The 17,165-nt window shown below is 32.3% G+C and overlaps 1 protein-coding gene across 2 annotated transcripts; it reads right to left on the reverse strand.

Annotated features, from left to right (window-relative positions):
• Positions 1-180: 180 nt before the first annotated feature.
• Positions 181-8,419, reverse strand: LOC111283448 (ABC transporter C family member 4-like). 2 transcript variants are annotated; one of them, XM_022872019.2, is made up of 12 exons: positions 8,181-8,419; positions 5,299-7,484; positions 4,619-4,939; positions 4,308-4,394; positions 3,576-4,205; positions 3,240-3,404; positions 2,505-2,799; positions 1,782-1,996; positions 1,390-1,695; positions 1,159-1,222; positions 838-1,077; positions 181-659 (listed from the first exon to the last, which is right to left on the reverse strand). In XM_022872019.2, the coding sequence occupies exons 2-12, from the start codon at positions 7,402-7,404 to the stop codon at positions 559-561; spliced, it is 4,530 nt and encodes a 1,509-aa protein (XP_022727754.2). In that variant the 5' UTR covers positions 7,405-7,484; positions 8,181-8,419; the 3' UTR covers positions 181-558. The 2 variants fall into 2 exon arrangements, with proteins under 2 accessions (XP_022727754.2, XP_022727756.2); XM_022872021.2 differs by having other exon boundaries at positions 7,715-8,419.
• Between the last annotated feature and the right edge of the window lie 8,746 nt (positions 8,420-17,165).

Genomic DNA, 17,165 nt, shown 5'->3' on the forward strand with positions numbered 1-17,165 from the left:
TTTACCTCGGGAGACCAACTTTTACCTTCGTACGAGACTGTTTGTATTCCTTCACAACCTCCCCATCCGATCGCTATTTCTTCTTCTCTCTCGGATTGGTTGGCCACTTAACCACTTATATAGCGCTATTACAATTCATTTAAAACTGAATCTCACTACAAATTTCATTTCGAAATGAAATGAGAAAAACATAACCGTTTGGAAATTTATTGATATGGTCATTACCATATATTAATTCACTGACCAAAGATCAATGTTCTAACACGAGAAATCCATGAAGAAAAAAAAAGGACTAATGAACTACACGCTTATATTGCTAGCCAAAGAGATAGATTACATCTTATTAAATTTTGATTGGAAATTGTAGATGAAGGTATGCTAAGTAAATAATAAGCAGTAGATAAGAAAACAGTCCAGCGCTTGAGGGGAAAGCGAGGTTTGATTTTACTTTAGGCACATAAAAAATATGTTGTCATTTTTCACCAACGAATTTAGCCACCGGCAAGCTTGAGCACAAGTCCTCCAGGAGATTTGGTCATAGCCCAGCAGAGTCTTTGGTTATAGTCCCGAAGAGCGGTTGGCGTATTCTTGAACCAATGCTGCAAATATTGTTGGCCTCTCAAGCAAGCGTGATGGTTTGTCAAATTCTTTTGCCCTTCCTGTGTTGTTAAAACGAAGCAAAAGCCAGGAACATTAGCTATAAAATTCATAATATTGAAGTCTAATCTTAATTTATTCTGAGGAGATTTTCCTTTTAGGAACGAATGTAGCAAAATGAGGTATTACTCAAGCTAACGACTAGCGGGTGAAAAAGTAACACTAGAAAGAAGCAGGTACCTGCATCAACGACTAAAACCCTATCACAGTCCATGACTGTGGGAATTCTGTGAGCAATGCTGATAATCGTGCAGGCTGCAAAGTCCTCTCTGATGATCTTTTGGATTATAGCATCAGTTTGTGAATCAACAGATGCAGTTGCCTCGTCCATGAACAAAAGCCTGCTGTGCTTAAGCATAACCCTCCCCAAACACAGAAGCTGCCTCTGCCCCACGCTCCAATTGTCGCCATTATCAGCCACTGAAAAATCAAAGGATTTTGGTAATTCTCGGGCACTATTTTCATTGAACTAACTCAGGAAAAAGGTCGAGAGCCGCTTACCCAAAGAATCGAGTTTATCAGGTTTTGAAGCCACCACATCTTTAAGTTGGCAGCGCTCAAGGCTCTGCAAAAACAAAAGAAAAAAAACTTTTCTAGTGATTTGAAACAAGATCTTCCAATATGCATGTAGGTGATGCCAGGGGAAACAGGAAAGAAATATTGGAATAACAATTATCCATATCTCTTCATGGCATAAAATGACTCAGTTTGTTGTTGGAATGACATGCTTACCTTCCATATCTCTTCATCTGAAAACTGTCCTATGGGATCAATGTTGCTTCTAACAGTTCCTTCAAAAAGGACAGGTTCTTGAGGGATGATCCCAAAGCGTGACCTAAGATCATGCAGTCCAAGCTTGCAGATATCTATACCATCAATAATTATTTTCCCTCCTGTTGGTTCAACCAGTCTAAAGAAAACTTGGATTAAAGTTGACTTCCCACTCCCTGTCCGACCAACAACACCAATCTTTTCACCCCCATTAATGCTCAGAGAAATGCCTTTAAGTACAAGAGGAGTGCTTGGACGGTATCTAACCTGTTGGCCAAAATTAAGGATATTTAGTCCAACAAGGCAGGCAGTTCGGAAGAAGTTACAGCAAGAATAGTCTAAAAGCCAGTTACCTGCAGGTCTTTGAGCTCAACATTGCCGTGGGCAGGCCAATTTGGAGGGGGAAGACGGTCTTCAATGTGCCACCCTGCTTCTGGCTGAATACTTGAAAATTGCTTTATTCTTTCAACAGAAACCATCCTATTTTCCACAAAGCAGCTCATATATATGGCCCAGAACAATACACTATTGAGGGATAACCCATATGAGAGAGATAGCCCAATATTTTCTGCATTATGCAAAATAAGTCAATTTTCTTCATGAATTATTGTAAAAGATCTTTGAAGACACTAGATACCATCATTTACATGTAGGCCTCCATTTAGATGAAGTCTAACCTATCCGGAAACTTAATTCTTGATTTCGCTAGGCTAAGTTAATGAACCATATTTTACACATGACAATATTGATTGCACAAATATACTTAAACCAGAAAGTATCATACAATAAACGGTTTATCTTATACCTCAATAATGAGTATCAAAATTACAATCTTTTGCAAGTCTTTGATGGAGTCAGGCACACAATGTCATCAAATAATCACAAAGCAAGGGCTCCAGATGGTAAAAATCCAAAAGATTTGTTGTATAAAAGTGGCATGGTAGTGTGCATTCAGCTGCTTTACAGCTTGCTATCAGGACCATGACATATATTCAACTAATTAAATGCTGTGTTTCTTCACATGGAAATCATTACGAGGTCTGGTCGGCGGAACTAAGATTGCGGCATAAAATTACCTGGCCTGACGATGCTACTAGGTAACAAGATCATAAACAAGGTAGAAAGGCAGAGAACTACACTCCCAATTAGTTCCAGACGGAAGCCCAACCACTCATTGGATCCATTGTTGTGGAAATCCATGCGCAAATTGGAATTAACTCTGTAAACATTTTCCTGACAAAACCTATCATCCTTTCTGAATGCTCGAATTGTCATAACTCCAGAGATGCTTTCCGAGAAATGATGGATGACAGGAGCTTTAGTGATCGAGTCAAGGCGAGTTAATTCACGAGATGATGCAAGGTAGTATCCCTACAAATCAAGAGAAATTAATATCATCAAATGGACCTTCTATAATCTCTCTTGGGATGCAGAAATCAGGTTTTGAACCCCATTAAAAGGTTTGCTATGACATAAGCAGATAAACTAACATCTGTTCCAGATATAAAGAAAGAAAATCTGCACCCAAAAGTTCAAGATTTAACTCATTGTGGTGAATGAGAACAAGGTCATATTATATTTGGTCAAGAATTGAAGAGAATAGATGGTTGAGATTTGAAGTAATACAGACCCTTAGAACGACTAATAACATGTCTGGCTAGGCACAAGCACTTTGGATAGAACAAATAATTGTTTAAATCTGCAACCACTGCAGTAAATGCTTATTACATGATCATTTCTTACAAGATGTTTAGATTGTAATAAACAAAATAATGAATGCCAACATGTAAATTGAAATGAAAGACTCATACCCGATACCAGTAATTCAGCCAACCAAGTGGAATTATCAGGAATATTGTGGGCCAAGCATATTGACATGTGATTATGAAGATACTGAGCAGTGTAAAGTACAAAGCAATGGTAATCCCCATAATGAAAGGAACAAAGATATCAACATTGGTCTGATCAGTTGATGCCTGTGGATTAAAAAAGAAGGAATCTGTCAGTCCTAAGATACCATGCTATTCTGATCACTTGTTTCTTGGAAATATGACTCCAATTGTTTCTTTTCACTTTCATTTTTTGGGCAATAATAATAATAATAGTAAAAAACCAGATATACAGATATGATGCGATGAGAAACCTACCCTACTTAAAATTCTTCCTGAAGGTGTGGTATCAAAAAATGACATAGGAGCATGCAAGATGCTTTGAAGAATTTGCCTGAAAAAGATTTGGGCTGTCTCGAGTCCCATAAGTGTAACGAAAAAGGCCCGGAACACTAATAACACAAGAGACACAGCTGCTATGATAGCATAGACAGAAATAAATAGTGATGGGTTAAATGAAATAGCATTTTCAGCTGAAGTTTCATATGACAGCCAATAATCACTAGCCATTAGAGAACCTTGCCATGTCAGAGATAATAGCAACACTGCTGCCACACCCCACCAGCCAAAAGCCTCAGTGCAGTACATTTTATAAACATGCAAGCTGACTTTACCAGTTTCTCTTTCTTCATCTTTGATTAACCTAGAATCCCCTTTATCAGATTTCGGGTGGTCTTGAGACTTATTTTCACCATTTTCTTCCCCAAGGTTGGAAACACCCAGAGGAGATTTGGATGTTTTGGGGCAATTTTCATCAAGCATTGTGTTGCCTGCTTCTACCAGTTCCATAGCTGTTTCATGTGCCGCTACCAGAGCTGCAAAATCCATGCCAGAGTCAAGTAAATTATCATACTTCCCTGACTGTACTATCATCCCATCTCGCATCACCTGTAATTTAGACAATGAATATTTTAGAAACATAAATAATTTTACATGAATGCATATTCATGCTTGTGTCTTTTCCAGGAAACAGATAATACTTCTACTTACCAAGATAAGATCAAAATTGTGCAAGAAGTCCACTTGATGAGTTACAAGCAAAATAGTCTTCTCTTTGAGAGCTCCTCTCACACATTCCTGATAACATAGAAAGATTTCATAAGCCATTAACTTGCTTTTCTTGTAATTTTCTCACATATGCATTACACTAAAATACTCATATTTCAATTTATATTTGCAAGAACATAAATCCTACTTCCATTTTTTTTTTATCAAATTATAACATTCAGATAAAGTAATCTGAAAGAGATAACAAGCAGCTTATCTATGGAATCAGACAACAAATCAGATAATAATGTCACCTTAAATATGTCTGTCCCTGTATGAGCATCGACAGCACTAAAGACGTCATCAAGAAGGTAGATGTCACAATCCTGGTAAACAGCTCTGGCGAGTTGTATTCGTTGCTTCTGGCCACCACTGAGGTTAATTCCACGTTCTCCAATTTCAGTCTGATCACCAAACTCCATCATTTCCAAGTCTTTCTCCAAACAACAAACCCTTATAACTTCCCTATACTTCTCCCTGTTCATCGGCAAACCAAATAGGATGTTCTCCTGAATTGTCCCATTCTGTATCCAAGAAGTTTGAGCTACATAGGCAGTTGTCCCACAAAGCTTAACCTGTCATGGAAACAGCCTGTGTTTAACAACCATTCATTTTTTGATTGCATTTTTGTGCTGATGTTATTGCATCTTAAACTATCAAGAACTGAGTGAAACTTGACTTGAGATGCCCACAAGGATGGATGAAATTGTCCCCTCTTAATATTTCAAGAGCAATCCCAAAAGAAATTTTAAGACAAAATGAGAAACATGCATAAATTCACTAAGTCCCATAAAAGAGCTAACCCTGGTCTAGAAAAAACTACATGTACAACCAACTATCATGAAATGCAAACATTTTAACCAACAAAAGTTGAGCACAATGCATGTATCAATGAAGGGGTGGAAAGACATTACTTCATTCTCAGACTTCATACCTTTCCTGATATTTTGTGCATCTCACCAAGGATTGAAGCCAGGAGAGAAGACTTTCCAGATCCCACGGTCCCTACTATAGCAGTAAGCTCCCCTTTCTTGACCTCTAAATTTATATTTTTCAGAACCTTCTCTCCATTTTCATCATCCCAGCTAAACACCCCATTTTTAACTTCCACAGCAATTCTACCATCACAACCCTCCTGTCTGTCCACTGATGAATCTACCAATTCTTTGCTCATCATGTAAGTATCCAATCTCCCCAATGAAATCATTGCTTGAGAAAGTGAGATCATGGACTGTGGGAAGGTCCTGATGGGCTCCTGCAAGATCTTAAAGATAGTTGTCGTTGTGAACACTAACCCTGCATCAAGCCTCACACCTAATAAAAGTGCAGTCCCAAATGTGAGGGTTGATATCAGTATTGGCGTTGACCACATTACTATGATATTTCCAGAGATTGAATACAAGAATTTGCTTAGCCATCCAAACTCTGTTTCACGGAAAGATTGGATTCTTTTGTTAAAGTGTTCTTCCCACGCCTGGAACTTGATAACGCGCATGTAATTAAGCATCTCATTCGTTGCCTTCATTCTCAAGTCACGATTCTTCATCACATTGAATTGAAAACGGTTGTTCCTTCTGGTTCCCATTACCACAAAGACAAGAACACCAAGAAGGCCAAGCACGCCCGTGATCATTGAAGCGCCAAGGTACCTGTACAAGAGCACCAAGGCGACAGCAACTTGCAAAGGAGTCAACCAAATAGAATGGAGCTGTAACATCATATCAGAGAGCTGTTGAGCGTCAACAGCCATGTAATTCACAATCTGTCCAACCCCATGAGCCTGACGAGCAGAGCAGGTTAACCTCAACCCTTTTTTGTATAGAGAAGTGATAAGAGTGCAGCGAATAAGCATTCCAAGTTTCTGAGAATTAAAGTTAAATTGGTGAGTGCTCAACACTTCGACAAACTTAGCAGCAAGGAGAATCAATATAAGGTAATATCCTTCATAAGGAGAGCTTCTTTTTCCAGCAGTGTAATCAACAAAACCTTGGATTAGAACAGGACCAACATACATAACGCAGAGCCGCACAATTGCAAGGGATGCAGTAAAGGCAACTTCCTTCCAAAAGCACCGTAGCAATGTAGTTCGAACAGGGTGCTTTGATTTTTCCTGTGGTGTAGGCCAATTCATTTCAAAGAGCTTTGACATCTTCTCGGCCCTATGTTCTGGTGAAAGAGTTGGAACTTCATCCATTTTGAGAGGGGATTTGTAACCTTTTCTCAGCAGAGGATTCATCCATAGCCAAAAGGCCTTTGATACTACAGAGGCTGAAGCAAAGCCACTTACGTTGGATTTGCTCAAAAGCAGTTCATACAACTTGGTTTCTTCTTTATCCATTGCTGGTTCGGGTTCTCTGCTCACTGTTATACCAGTAGAACCTCTAATGGCAACAAGAAGAAGAAGAAATGATAATGGAAAAGAAACAAGGGAAACTATATCATCCAACCTGAAATTCTGATCCTGGTTTGTTTCAACAGACACCATACGAATGATCCCAGAAGTTGTGAACAAGGAAATGATGATAAAATTCGCCATCCAATAAATTCGGAGAGAGAGAGGGTGGTTAACAGCCTCAAATCTCTTCTCATGGATGATTAAGATTGCAATCACCGCATGAGTTAAGGATTGAACTAACCAAAATATTCCATCAAATTGTTTCCACCGCTCCTGGCTACTTCTACTAAATGCAAGAATGCAGATAATAGCGTAACAAAACGCCAGGACAACCGTTACAACCAAAGAGAGTTTGAACCATATGGAAGTCCTGGAAAGGGCCCTGTTGCTTCTTATGAGAGGCTTGTTGATGTCAGAGCGGCCATGGGGATTGCCTGAGAATCTAGAATAGAGCTTGTGAGCCGCAAAGAAGAGGAGAGTAATCAAGAACAAAAGATCAACAGCAGAGAAGAGAGCTCTCTGAGGACATGGCGAGAGGAAAATGAATCTCAGCCATTGGAATATAACAGGAGTAGATGTCTCCTTGAAGGATTCAATCACAGAGCTTGAACATGACAGAGAAGTAACCCAAGTAGCGGAAGACATATTCACTCAACTTGATGTGAAATAATACAAAAATCACTTAGAGCTCGATTGATTCCAATCAATATATTTCCTCACATTCCCTGTAAAGATATACCAACATATCACTATGTATATGCCTGAATATGATCCAAAAAAAAAAAAACACTCTAAAAAACAAGAAAGCAATGAAAATGTGATGGTGATAAAGTTTTGTTAAAAGGCAAAATCATGTCCGAAAAGGACTCCGGGGATTGACAATTGGAGAATGAAAGAAAACATCAAGTCAACTCATATTTTTTGCTTCACCATGGATTGAAAACTGGAGTAATACCTTCAAGCTTTTAAGCATCCGCAATCAACTTTAACGTGAAGCTAAAGCCAAAAGGCAGAAGGCAAAGGTTGGAACAGTGGTCACTACGGTTATTGTAAATGAACAAGTCACAGGAGCTCTTGAGTCCCACGAAAAGTCTGAAACTTTGACTACGAAAAGATCCCATACTTAAAGTAATAGTATTAAATACGGAATCTCTTGAGTTTTACAAATTTGTATAACTTATCGCCTCGTGTTTATATATTTTGCATTAAAAATGTTTTTCTTTAAAAATTAACTTGCTTGGCAAAGAATCATGTCAGGAAAAAATTGAAGTTAAAAAAAGAGTTTCTTGAACAAGAAATCGGAAAACCAATGAAATAAAATAGTAGGAAACCCCATTCAAAGTGAAGAAAAGCGTTAGAACTTTAATGAAAAAGGTAGAAAACAAAACCATGCAAAACACTGAAGAACCATAAAAACCAACCTGGAACTCAGTTGAAGTTTAACAAAGAAAAAAAGCCAAAGCGAACACTGCTGCAAGCTCCAGAGAGGTCAGAGATTTTGCACCACGAAACTTAAAAAAAAAAAACCACACCCAAAGCCAAACAAGCCAACCACTACTTGAAATCCGTTCCACTCGTTTCAATGGCGTAGAAAGATTCTGGCTGAAGAAGCCAGAACCCCAGAACCTTTGCAGATAGGAAAAGAAGATGAATATTGATTGATAAGAAAGAGCAAAGATTTTGCTGTTTTATTTACTGTCATATTTGGTTGAAAACTTAATGTTACACCTCCAAGTTTCCAATTAAAAAATTTTTTAATTTTCCTGGAGAAAATCAACGTTAGCTTTCCATAAAAGACGAGGGGATAGGGTAATCTTCATTCAGTATCGACAGCCTGAGACCTTTCTTCTTTTCTTTGTTTGGCGGCATGTCGATTATTAAAAAGGAACTTTGGTTTTCTACTCCCACGTGCGATGCTCATCGCGTGGAATCACATTCCAATTGGAATTAGCCATGTTTGACCGAGCTGGACAGCTGGTCCCTGTACAGTGGAAAACAGGCGATTGGCCTTGTTTCGGAGGCTACAGCGCGTGAACGATAGAAGATTTAGTTAGCGCAATGAAAGCAGGAGAAAACAGTTTGAATTGTCGCGGTGCTTTTATTATTGGTTAGCGGCGGTTGTAGTAGTACTTTTCTGCATAACATGTACAAATTTTAAAATAAAAGAAAAAATGCTTTTTATAAAAGTAAAAAAATTATATTTAATTTATTGTTTGAATGAATCATATAATTATATGTTTGAATGAATCATATAATTATATCTCATAAAAAAATTAATTTTAAATATATTTTTTAAATTTAGTGTTTTTGTTTTTAAAATTTTTAAGATTTTAAAATCAATTTTTATAAAATATTATTATGTGATTAATTAATAATAAATAATATTATATATTGATAATATATTAAATATAAATTAAATAAAAAATATAATTAAATTTAAAGCATTGTTCAATAAATATAAAAAAAAATAACAGTTAAAAATTAAAAGATAATTTAAATCATTACCAAATTAAAAAATATTTGAAAAATATTGGTAGTAAATTATTGGCTGGCTCCCATTATTTTGTTACCATATACAAGTCATGGGCAGAATAATCCACCCAGAATGCAAAAACAGTATACTCTCTTCTCGATATTGACTGCAAGTGGCTTTCAAATTGGGGGAGGATATCACCTATATTTTTTTATTATAATTTTATAATTGTAAGGTAAGTTTTATATATAAAATTTTAATAAAATTTATATAATTTTGAATTAAAATTTATTAATTATATTATAATTACTGCAACTAAAATGTTTCATAAATTAAAGAAATTAAAAAAAATTATACGAAAGTGAGGATCTATTTGAATGATCGATAAATTAATTATGATAAAATTAAAAATAATGATAAAAATAAATTAATTATTATAACAACAAAATTAAAATTAATTATAAGAGAATACATTTAGATTCAATCGTGTTAATATTGGTAAGATGAATTGTAGTGAAACGAAAAATGACGATTAAAGACATTAGATTAATATTTGTATATAATAAAATTTTTAAATTATTTAAAATTTATAAAATTAATAAATAAGTAAAGAATATTAAATTATTTTTATATCAAATAATAATTTTATTAATAAATAATTAAAATTTAATAAAAATAATAATACATCAAAAGATATTTGTTTTTCATTTTTATAACATAATTATTTATTTTAATTAAAATAATAATATAATATAATAATAAATTTTATATTTATTTATTAATTTGTTACATAATAATAAAATTTATATGTTATATTAAATTAAAACAAATAATTTCATAATTTTTTAAATAAAAAAAAAAAGAAGGCATTGGCAATTGTTATTTGATCAGGGATAAAACTGAGAAAAAAACATCTCAGTTGCCCGCTGGTGCTATACCTCTCCAGTTGGCTACCGGAGACGTGGGTCGGTGCGGTGCCACATTGAAAGTAATCCAAACGGGTGATCGGCGCGATTAAAGCCAAAAAAAATCTCTCACCGCGCCGGACTGTCCCTCCGTTTGAATCCAAACTTACCCTAAATAAAGTGTATGCGATAAAAATCAAAACGTGAAATTACAAAAAGAATTCTACATCGTGTGAGAAACATTTTTTTCCAATAAGGTAGGACAGCTTCTTGGACTACGTATATTGTCCCCCACATACCCAATAATTGTAGTGGTAGAGGAAGACTTCTGAAGAAAAAAAAAAGGTATATTAATTATTTAAGAATGTTTCACTATATTAATTATTTAATAATATATTTGATATATAAAATTATGATAAAATAAAATAACATAATATTATAAATAATATTAGATTAAATAGTATCATTTTAGTTTATATTTGATATGTGTAAGGATTATGATAATATAATTTATTTATGAAATAAAATTATTTTTTAAAATTTATACAATTTAAATTATTAATATAATTTTTAAAAGTATAATAAAACATTTGAGTTTAATCTTATGAATTGAAAATAATCATTTTCACTTGAAAAATATTGAATCATCTTATATCAAGAAGATGATTAATTTTTCTTATAATTTTTTTTTTACATATAAATTAAATATAATATAAAATAATTATCATCTTATACTATTTAGCATCCTATACACATTTGACATTATTGTTATTTTATGATGGATAAACTTCATATATATATATATATAAATATTCATGTGATATTCAATTTTTTCACTTATATTTTTTATAAATTTTTTCTCCTTATAATTTTGTAATTGACTATTGTTACAAAAAAAGGTTAATGCTGTTAAAATTATAATGAAAGGACTTTGCTTTGGCCTCAAATTTTCTAATTGTTGCCATCAATATCTGCATAACTTTGAATTAAATTTATAATCTCATAATAACTATTGAAGAAAAAACAAATATTTTTGACTGTCTTCACTTTAAAAGTTTTATAATCTCAAAAGACAAAATTTTCCTTTTTTATTTACTCCATTTTTCTAGCAATGAAAGTACTAAAACAAAGCTCACTTTCAAAACGAATTTTTCACATAAATATACAAAACTATAAAGAAAAAAAGAAAACTTGAATTAAAAATCATGAAAATAAAAAGAACCCATTCGGCTATCTTACATTCAATAACGAAAATTAATAGCATCAAACAAAAAAAAAAAAAAAAAACAAGGATTAGCATAACAAACTCGACCCAAACACACACACATAATTTAGTTTCATATTATTAAACTGAGTTATCTCATATCTAATAAATATTTAATTTTTTATAATTTTATATTTAGGTTAGGTTCTTTCACTTACTTCTAATTGATTTTAAGTTTAATATTTAACATAATATCAAAACTAGGATTTCCTTCCATTGTCATTTCTTAATCTATCACGCAGCAGACTTCTTTTATCTTTGCCTACACATAATGGGGACTTATTAAAGTAAGTTATCCCACTATTATAACATATAAATCCGTGGACTTATCGCTAAACATGAATTAAAAGAGTTACCACTAATCTTTTTTGTTTATATATGATTGGTCACCTAAAACAGATTCTGATTTACAAAATCATATTTAAGTTTGGAAGTACAGTTATGTGTGATGAAGGTTATAACACTTTCACAACGCCCATCTAAAAGATGGTAGCAGTTTGATCTTAATTATCCAAGCCTTGATCATATTTGTAATTTATCAAATTGTTTAATATTAAAAATTAGTCTGAAAATTGTACCAATAGTTTGTTAGCAATTTAAGATAATTCTCTCACTTCAAGAGTGTTTATGGAGACTAATGTCCCACTTTGAAGAAGCTCCGTCGTTGGATTTATTAATTTATTTTATTTCAAAAAATTAGTAAAGTTTTTTAATAATTTGGTAGGATATACTTGGAAGCTGATCTCCCAATAATTTGGTGAGATTTTATTATAAAAAGATTTATGAAAATTTTTAAAAATTTCATTAAGTCTCCCGATTGTTTGGTAGGACTTAATTTGAAGCAATCCTCCAATAGTTTAAACGATAAATTTTATTTTTTATTTTTAATGATTTATGAAATTTTTCAATAGTTTGGTGGATTCCATTTTAAAAATTAAATCCATAAAAATTTCTCAATAGTTTGGTAGAATTTATGAATTTATTTTGTAGGAATTTTTATTTGAAAAAGGTTTTTTTTTATTGAATGGATTTTTCTTTTGGTTTTATAAATATTTTTTGAAAACTTAAAAAGATTTTTTTGTTTTTTTTTATTATTTTGAAATCTTATTTGAAAAGATTTTTTTTTACTTATTTGAAAACATTTTTTTATAATTTTTTTCTTTTTCTTTTTTTTAAAACCTATTTAATTTCAAAAATAAAATAATAGAAATAATTTTTACAAAATTTCTCAAAAATAAAACTATAATAAAAAAATAAAAATAAAATGAGTTGAAAAATAAAAATAAAAATAAAATAGAAAAAAAAAACCTTGCAATCGGGTCGAGTTAAAGAGCGGGTCAACGTGCGAGTCATCAGGTCAATGTGTGGATCTTGGGTTGTCCAAAATGATGTCATTTTAGGACAGTATAAAGGTCACGCTCCTCAACTTTTCCTCAGAATTTCCCGAGCCACTCTCTCTAATCCTACTTTTCTTTTTCTTCTTACTAAGGTGTCCCTAGAACATTCAACTGAAAACTGGGTTTGTTATCTATTTCTGGAAATCTGATCGAAATCTGACCAAAAAATTCAAAGTCCTATTGAAAAATTCATTGGTAAATTTAAATTTTCATCAAAAAATTCATATTTTCCAGAAAAAATTTAGATTTTTCAAAAAATTTTCAATTTTTTTCCAAATTTGCCCAGATTACTCCTCGAATCTTCTAAAACCTTAATCCAACCTTCAAAAACCTAAATCTAACTCAGAATCTTTCAAATGAACCTAAAATAAAAAATCAAAATCCCAAACTTTTATTCTGCCCAGAATTATTTCCCAGACCTATAGCAACCAAAATTTTTTCTAATTTTCCATTGTTCCCCTCTAAAATCACTTCCCCCTGTAAAATCCACTCTCCAAAACAAGAATCCCAAAATCTAAACTCCTCATAATCACCATAACACAAAACCTAGAAGCCATCAAAACCTAACTTTAGCAAGCTATTTCCAGAATTCCCAAACACCAATTTTTTCTTCTCAAAATCCACCTCTTCTATCTGGTAGTGATCAATCCAATTTATAGGCAGCATATCATATGAATTCTAAGGATTGGATAGAATCAATCTAGGCTTAAATCTTGAGATTGGGTTTTGTTGAGCATAATTTTAGGTCCTTGATTGAATTTACAATTACTCCGATTTGATTTTTGCATTTAAAGCCTTTGACTATTTCGATCGAATTCTGTTCTGGCTAATTTAGTTTCAGTTTCAATTTCCTTGTACCAACCCTGATCAAGAAAAAAAAAAGATAAAATAATAAAAGTAAAAATAACATGATAACCTAATATAATAATGTAAGATAATAATATACAATATAATATGGTACCCTATAACATAATATAACATAATATAACATAATATAATAGTATAGTATGGTAATGTAATAGTAATAAAAATTGATTCTATAGATTTCGAACACAAATGGGTGTCTACAGCTGCCCTTCTTGTATTTTTTGTTAGACAAGGACGATGTAAAGACCTAGATACATATTCTGTTCGAGTCAAATCAACGAGGAAAACTAACCAAAACAATATCATGAGTATGAAAAATGATCTGGACTGAGCCAAGATCGGACAATCAAGATGAAATCACAAGTCATAAAAAATGATCTGGACTAAGCCAAGATCGGGTGAACAGGATGAAATTGCAAGTTAAAAAATGAAACGATCAGGATCGAGTCGAGGTTGAAGATAAATGACTGAGATGAAACCACAAGTTAAGAAGTGATCTAAACTGAACCAATATCGAATGATCGAAATAAAATCACGAGTCAAAAAATAAAGTGATCAAGATCAAGTCAAAGTTGAAGATAAATGATCGGGATGAAATCACGAGTCAAAAAGTGATATAGATTGAGCCAAAATCGGGTGACTGAGACGAAATCATAAGTCAAGAAATGAAGCGACCAAGACTGAGTCAAGGTAAAAGATGAATGACCTGGATGATATCGCGAGTTAAGAAATTGAATTTCACTCTAAATCCAAATATTCACAATTTGGACATTCAAAAAAATTGTGAGGTTCCAGAAGTTGAAAGATCCCAACATTCTAATTTTAACAAAATCACAAAGATTCAAGCTTTGTAAAGGTTTTTCAGATTTGCAAGAATGAAAGATTCATAAGATTCTAAACTTTTGTAGAGATTCTAGATTCGTAAAGATTTTAAGTTCGTAAGGACTTTCATATTTATAAGATTCCAAGTTTCACAAAGGTTTCAGATTCATAAAGATTTTAAATTCACAAGAAAAAAAGATTTTCAAGATTTCAAGTTTCGCAAAGGTTTCAGATTTGTAAAGATTTTAGATTCATAAAGACTTTTAGATTCGCAAGTTTCTAAGTTTCGCAAAGGTTTTAGATTCGTAAAGATTTTAGATTAATAAAAACTTTCATATTTGTAAGAAAGAAAGATTTACAAAAATGAAATATTCGTAAGATTCTAAGCTTTACAGAGGTTTCAAAAAATAATCTAGACTGAATCGAGATTAAAATGAATGATCAAGATTAAATCATGAGTTTAAAAAATAAAAACAACTAAGATCAAGTTGAGGTCAAAGATGATTGATCGAGATGAAATTGCTAGTCAAAAAAGTGATTTAGACTGAGTCAAGATCAGATGAATGATGATGATATTGCAACAATGCAAATACATATCCTATCCAAAATGCAAATATAATGTATGTAGCGTTAATGTTATGAAATTTTAATTGTGGTGACAAGATTTTTAAGACTCTTCAAGTCCTTCTTAAATTTTCAGTATTAATAGTCTTAGAGCATATTTTGTCAACTGATCTATGCCATTCTTGTCATCTGGTCATAACTCACAAATCGTGTCAATCAATCCATCCCTGAATTCGTTACTAAGTAGTCTTATTTGCCTTATTGTGAATCATGTTTTCATGCTTTTTTCATTTATCTCATCTTGAATTTCTTTCAAAAGAATGAAAAACTCTTTTATAAAAAATGTCATTCATTTATTTGTCATCATTCAAATCAGTGAAAACATGATACATTTCCTTTGTTCACTCAGAGGCTACTCATTTAGAGAAGGATAAGCAAAATGGATCTTTACTATTGAAAGAATAAATGGTATGGTCAAAAATAACTCAAGGGTAAACAAAGGCAAAATGCTGTAGTTTATTCAAATAAGATATTGACATCTAAAATAATGATTGCTCAGACAATTTTGAATTCAAATTCAAGATCATCTAACAAAAACACATTCTATTAATGTATTCAATCTTTAAGCTAATCATCATCCTCATTCCAAGGACCTTCACATGAAATTATTTTTTTTCAAGTTTTTCTCTTTACTTAAACCACCATTTCAAGTTTTCGATCTCAGTCTCTCTTTTTTTTTCCCTTTTCTCTTTTTCTTTTTTTGTTTACTTCTTTTTTTTTTTTGCAAATTTTTTACCCCTTTTTGTTTTTGTTTTTTTTCTCACTTTTTTTATTTTTTTTTTCGTTTCTCTTTCTCTTTATTCATTAATGACACTTTGATCAAAACTTCAAACAATCCAATAGTAATCCCACCCTAATTCAATTCATGATTCTCCAAATCGAATATTCTCGTTCGATCAAAATAAACTTTTAAAGGATATAACTTAGGCTAGGGTAAAGGTTACCAAAGAAATGGATAAACTAGGCTCAAATTATATTTGTGGGGTAATCTAACTAGGGATTTTTTCTTCATGTAGAGCACCTTGATGTTTTGCTCTATCAATTTCTCCTTCATTTTTTTTCTTTTTTTTTTTTTGTAGATCATATTGGCATTTTGTCCCATTAATTTTTTTTTATTTTTTCCTTTTTTCAAGAAACTTGATTACAAAAGGCTTTACTCCTAAGGATGAACAAGTTTCTCAAACTTTGCCCCCTAATGTAAAGGTGATCCTTGGTTAAGATTTCTCAAAAAAAAAATTTTAACAGGCTTAAATGGGGTAGCAAAGAATAATTTTACTCTTTTTTTTTTTAAAGAATAGAAGAAAGATGGCCATTTCTTATCTCGAACATGAATATTCTCAATGAAAAATATTTATTGATCAAGAACAGACTTGTGAATGAATAATTACAAAGATCATGTGTTGCATCACTACTAAAATTCTTCACTAGATTTATCTTCTTTTTATTTAGCAGTCTTAATGAATCAACAATCTTCATCTATCATCGAATGATGTTTTCAAAATTAAATCATGAGTTATCATCATGACTGTCTGAACATTCATTATTTGGAATCAAAGAATGGATATGAAAAAAAGTATAAGAAGGTAAAAATTAATAATGGTGATTTACACAAAAGAGAAAATATCATGAAAATGCATCAAATCTGTCACTTTTATTAAAATAATGAAAAATAAAATGAAGTCCAAGCATATAAAAAAGATTTATATTTTTAACAAATCTTAAGATGATAAGTAGTTTCAATCAGCCTTTCCAAAATCGTGCCCCTGAATGATTGGGCAAAGAGTCTTCGTGGATCTTTAGCTTTCTTGATCCATTGAAGCTTATCAAGTCTGCTCAAATTAAACTTTGTACTTTATGCTTGAAAGTAAGGTAAGTTTCTATGAAGTAACTCACATTCCTATTATGGTAGTCACATGTAGCATTAACATTGTACCATTTGAGATAAAATGGCTTTAATGGCTTTAAAATGACTAGAGATATTAGGTTATTCTTGATTAAATCTGAGAATAGCTCAGTATAAATTATGGGGATGATCAATATAAGTTCTCTTTTAA

This window comes from Durio zibethinus, chromosome 3 (assembly GCF_047325235.1).
Source record: "Durio zibethinus cultivar Kanyao isolate XHJ-2024 chromosome 3, ASM4732523v1, whole genome shotgun sequence".
Lineage (NCBI taxonomy): Eukaryota > Viridiplantae > Streptophyta > Magnoliopsida > Malvales > Malvaceae > Durio > Durio zibethinus.

Excerpts from the sequence above, each read along its gene's own strand:
- LOC111283448 (XM_022872019.2), bottom strand. The coding sequence starts at position 7,404 with ATGTCTTCCGCTACTTGGGTTACTTCTCTGTCATGTTCAAGCTCTGTG. Across the intron at positions 1,997-2,504 it reads TAGTAGCATCGTCAGGCCAG|AAAATATTGGGCTATCTCTC; the intron begins GTAATTTTATGC and ends TGCATAATGCAG. Across the intron at positions 1,223-1,389 it reads CAGATGAAGAGATATGGAAG|AGCCTTGAGCGCTGCCAACT; the intron begins GTAAGCATGTCA and ends TTGTTTTTGCAG.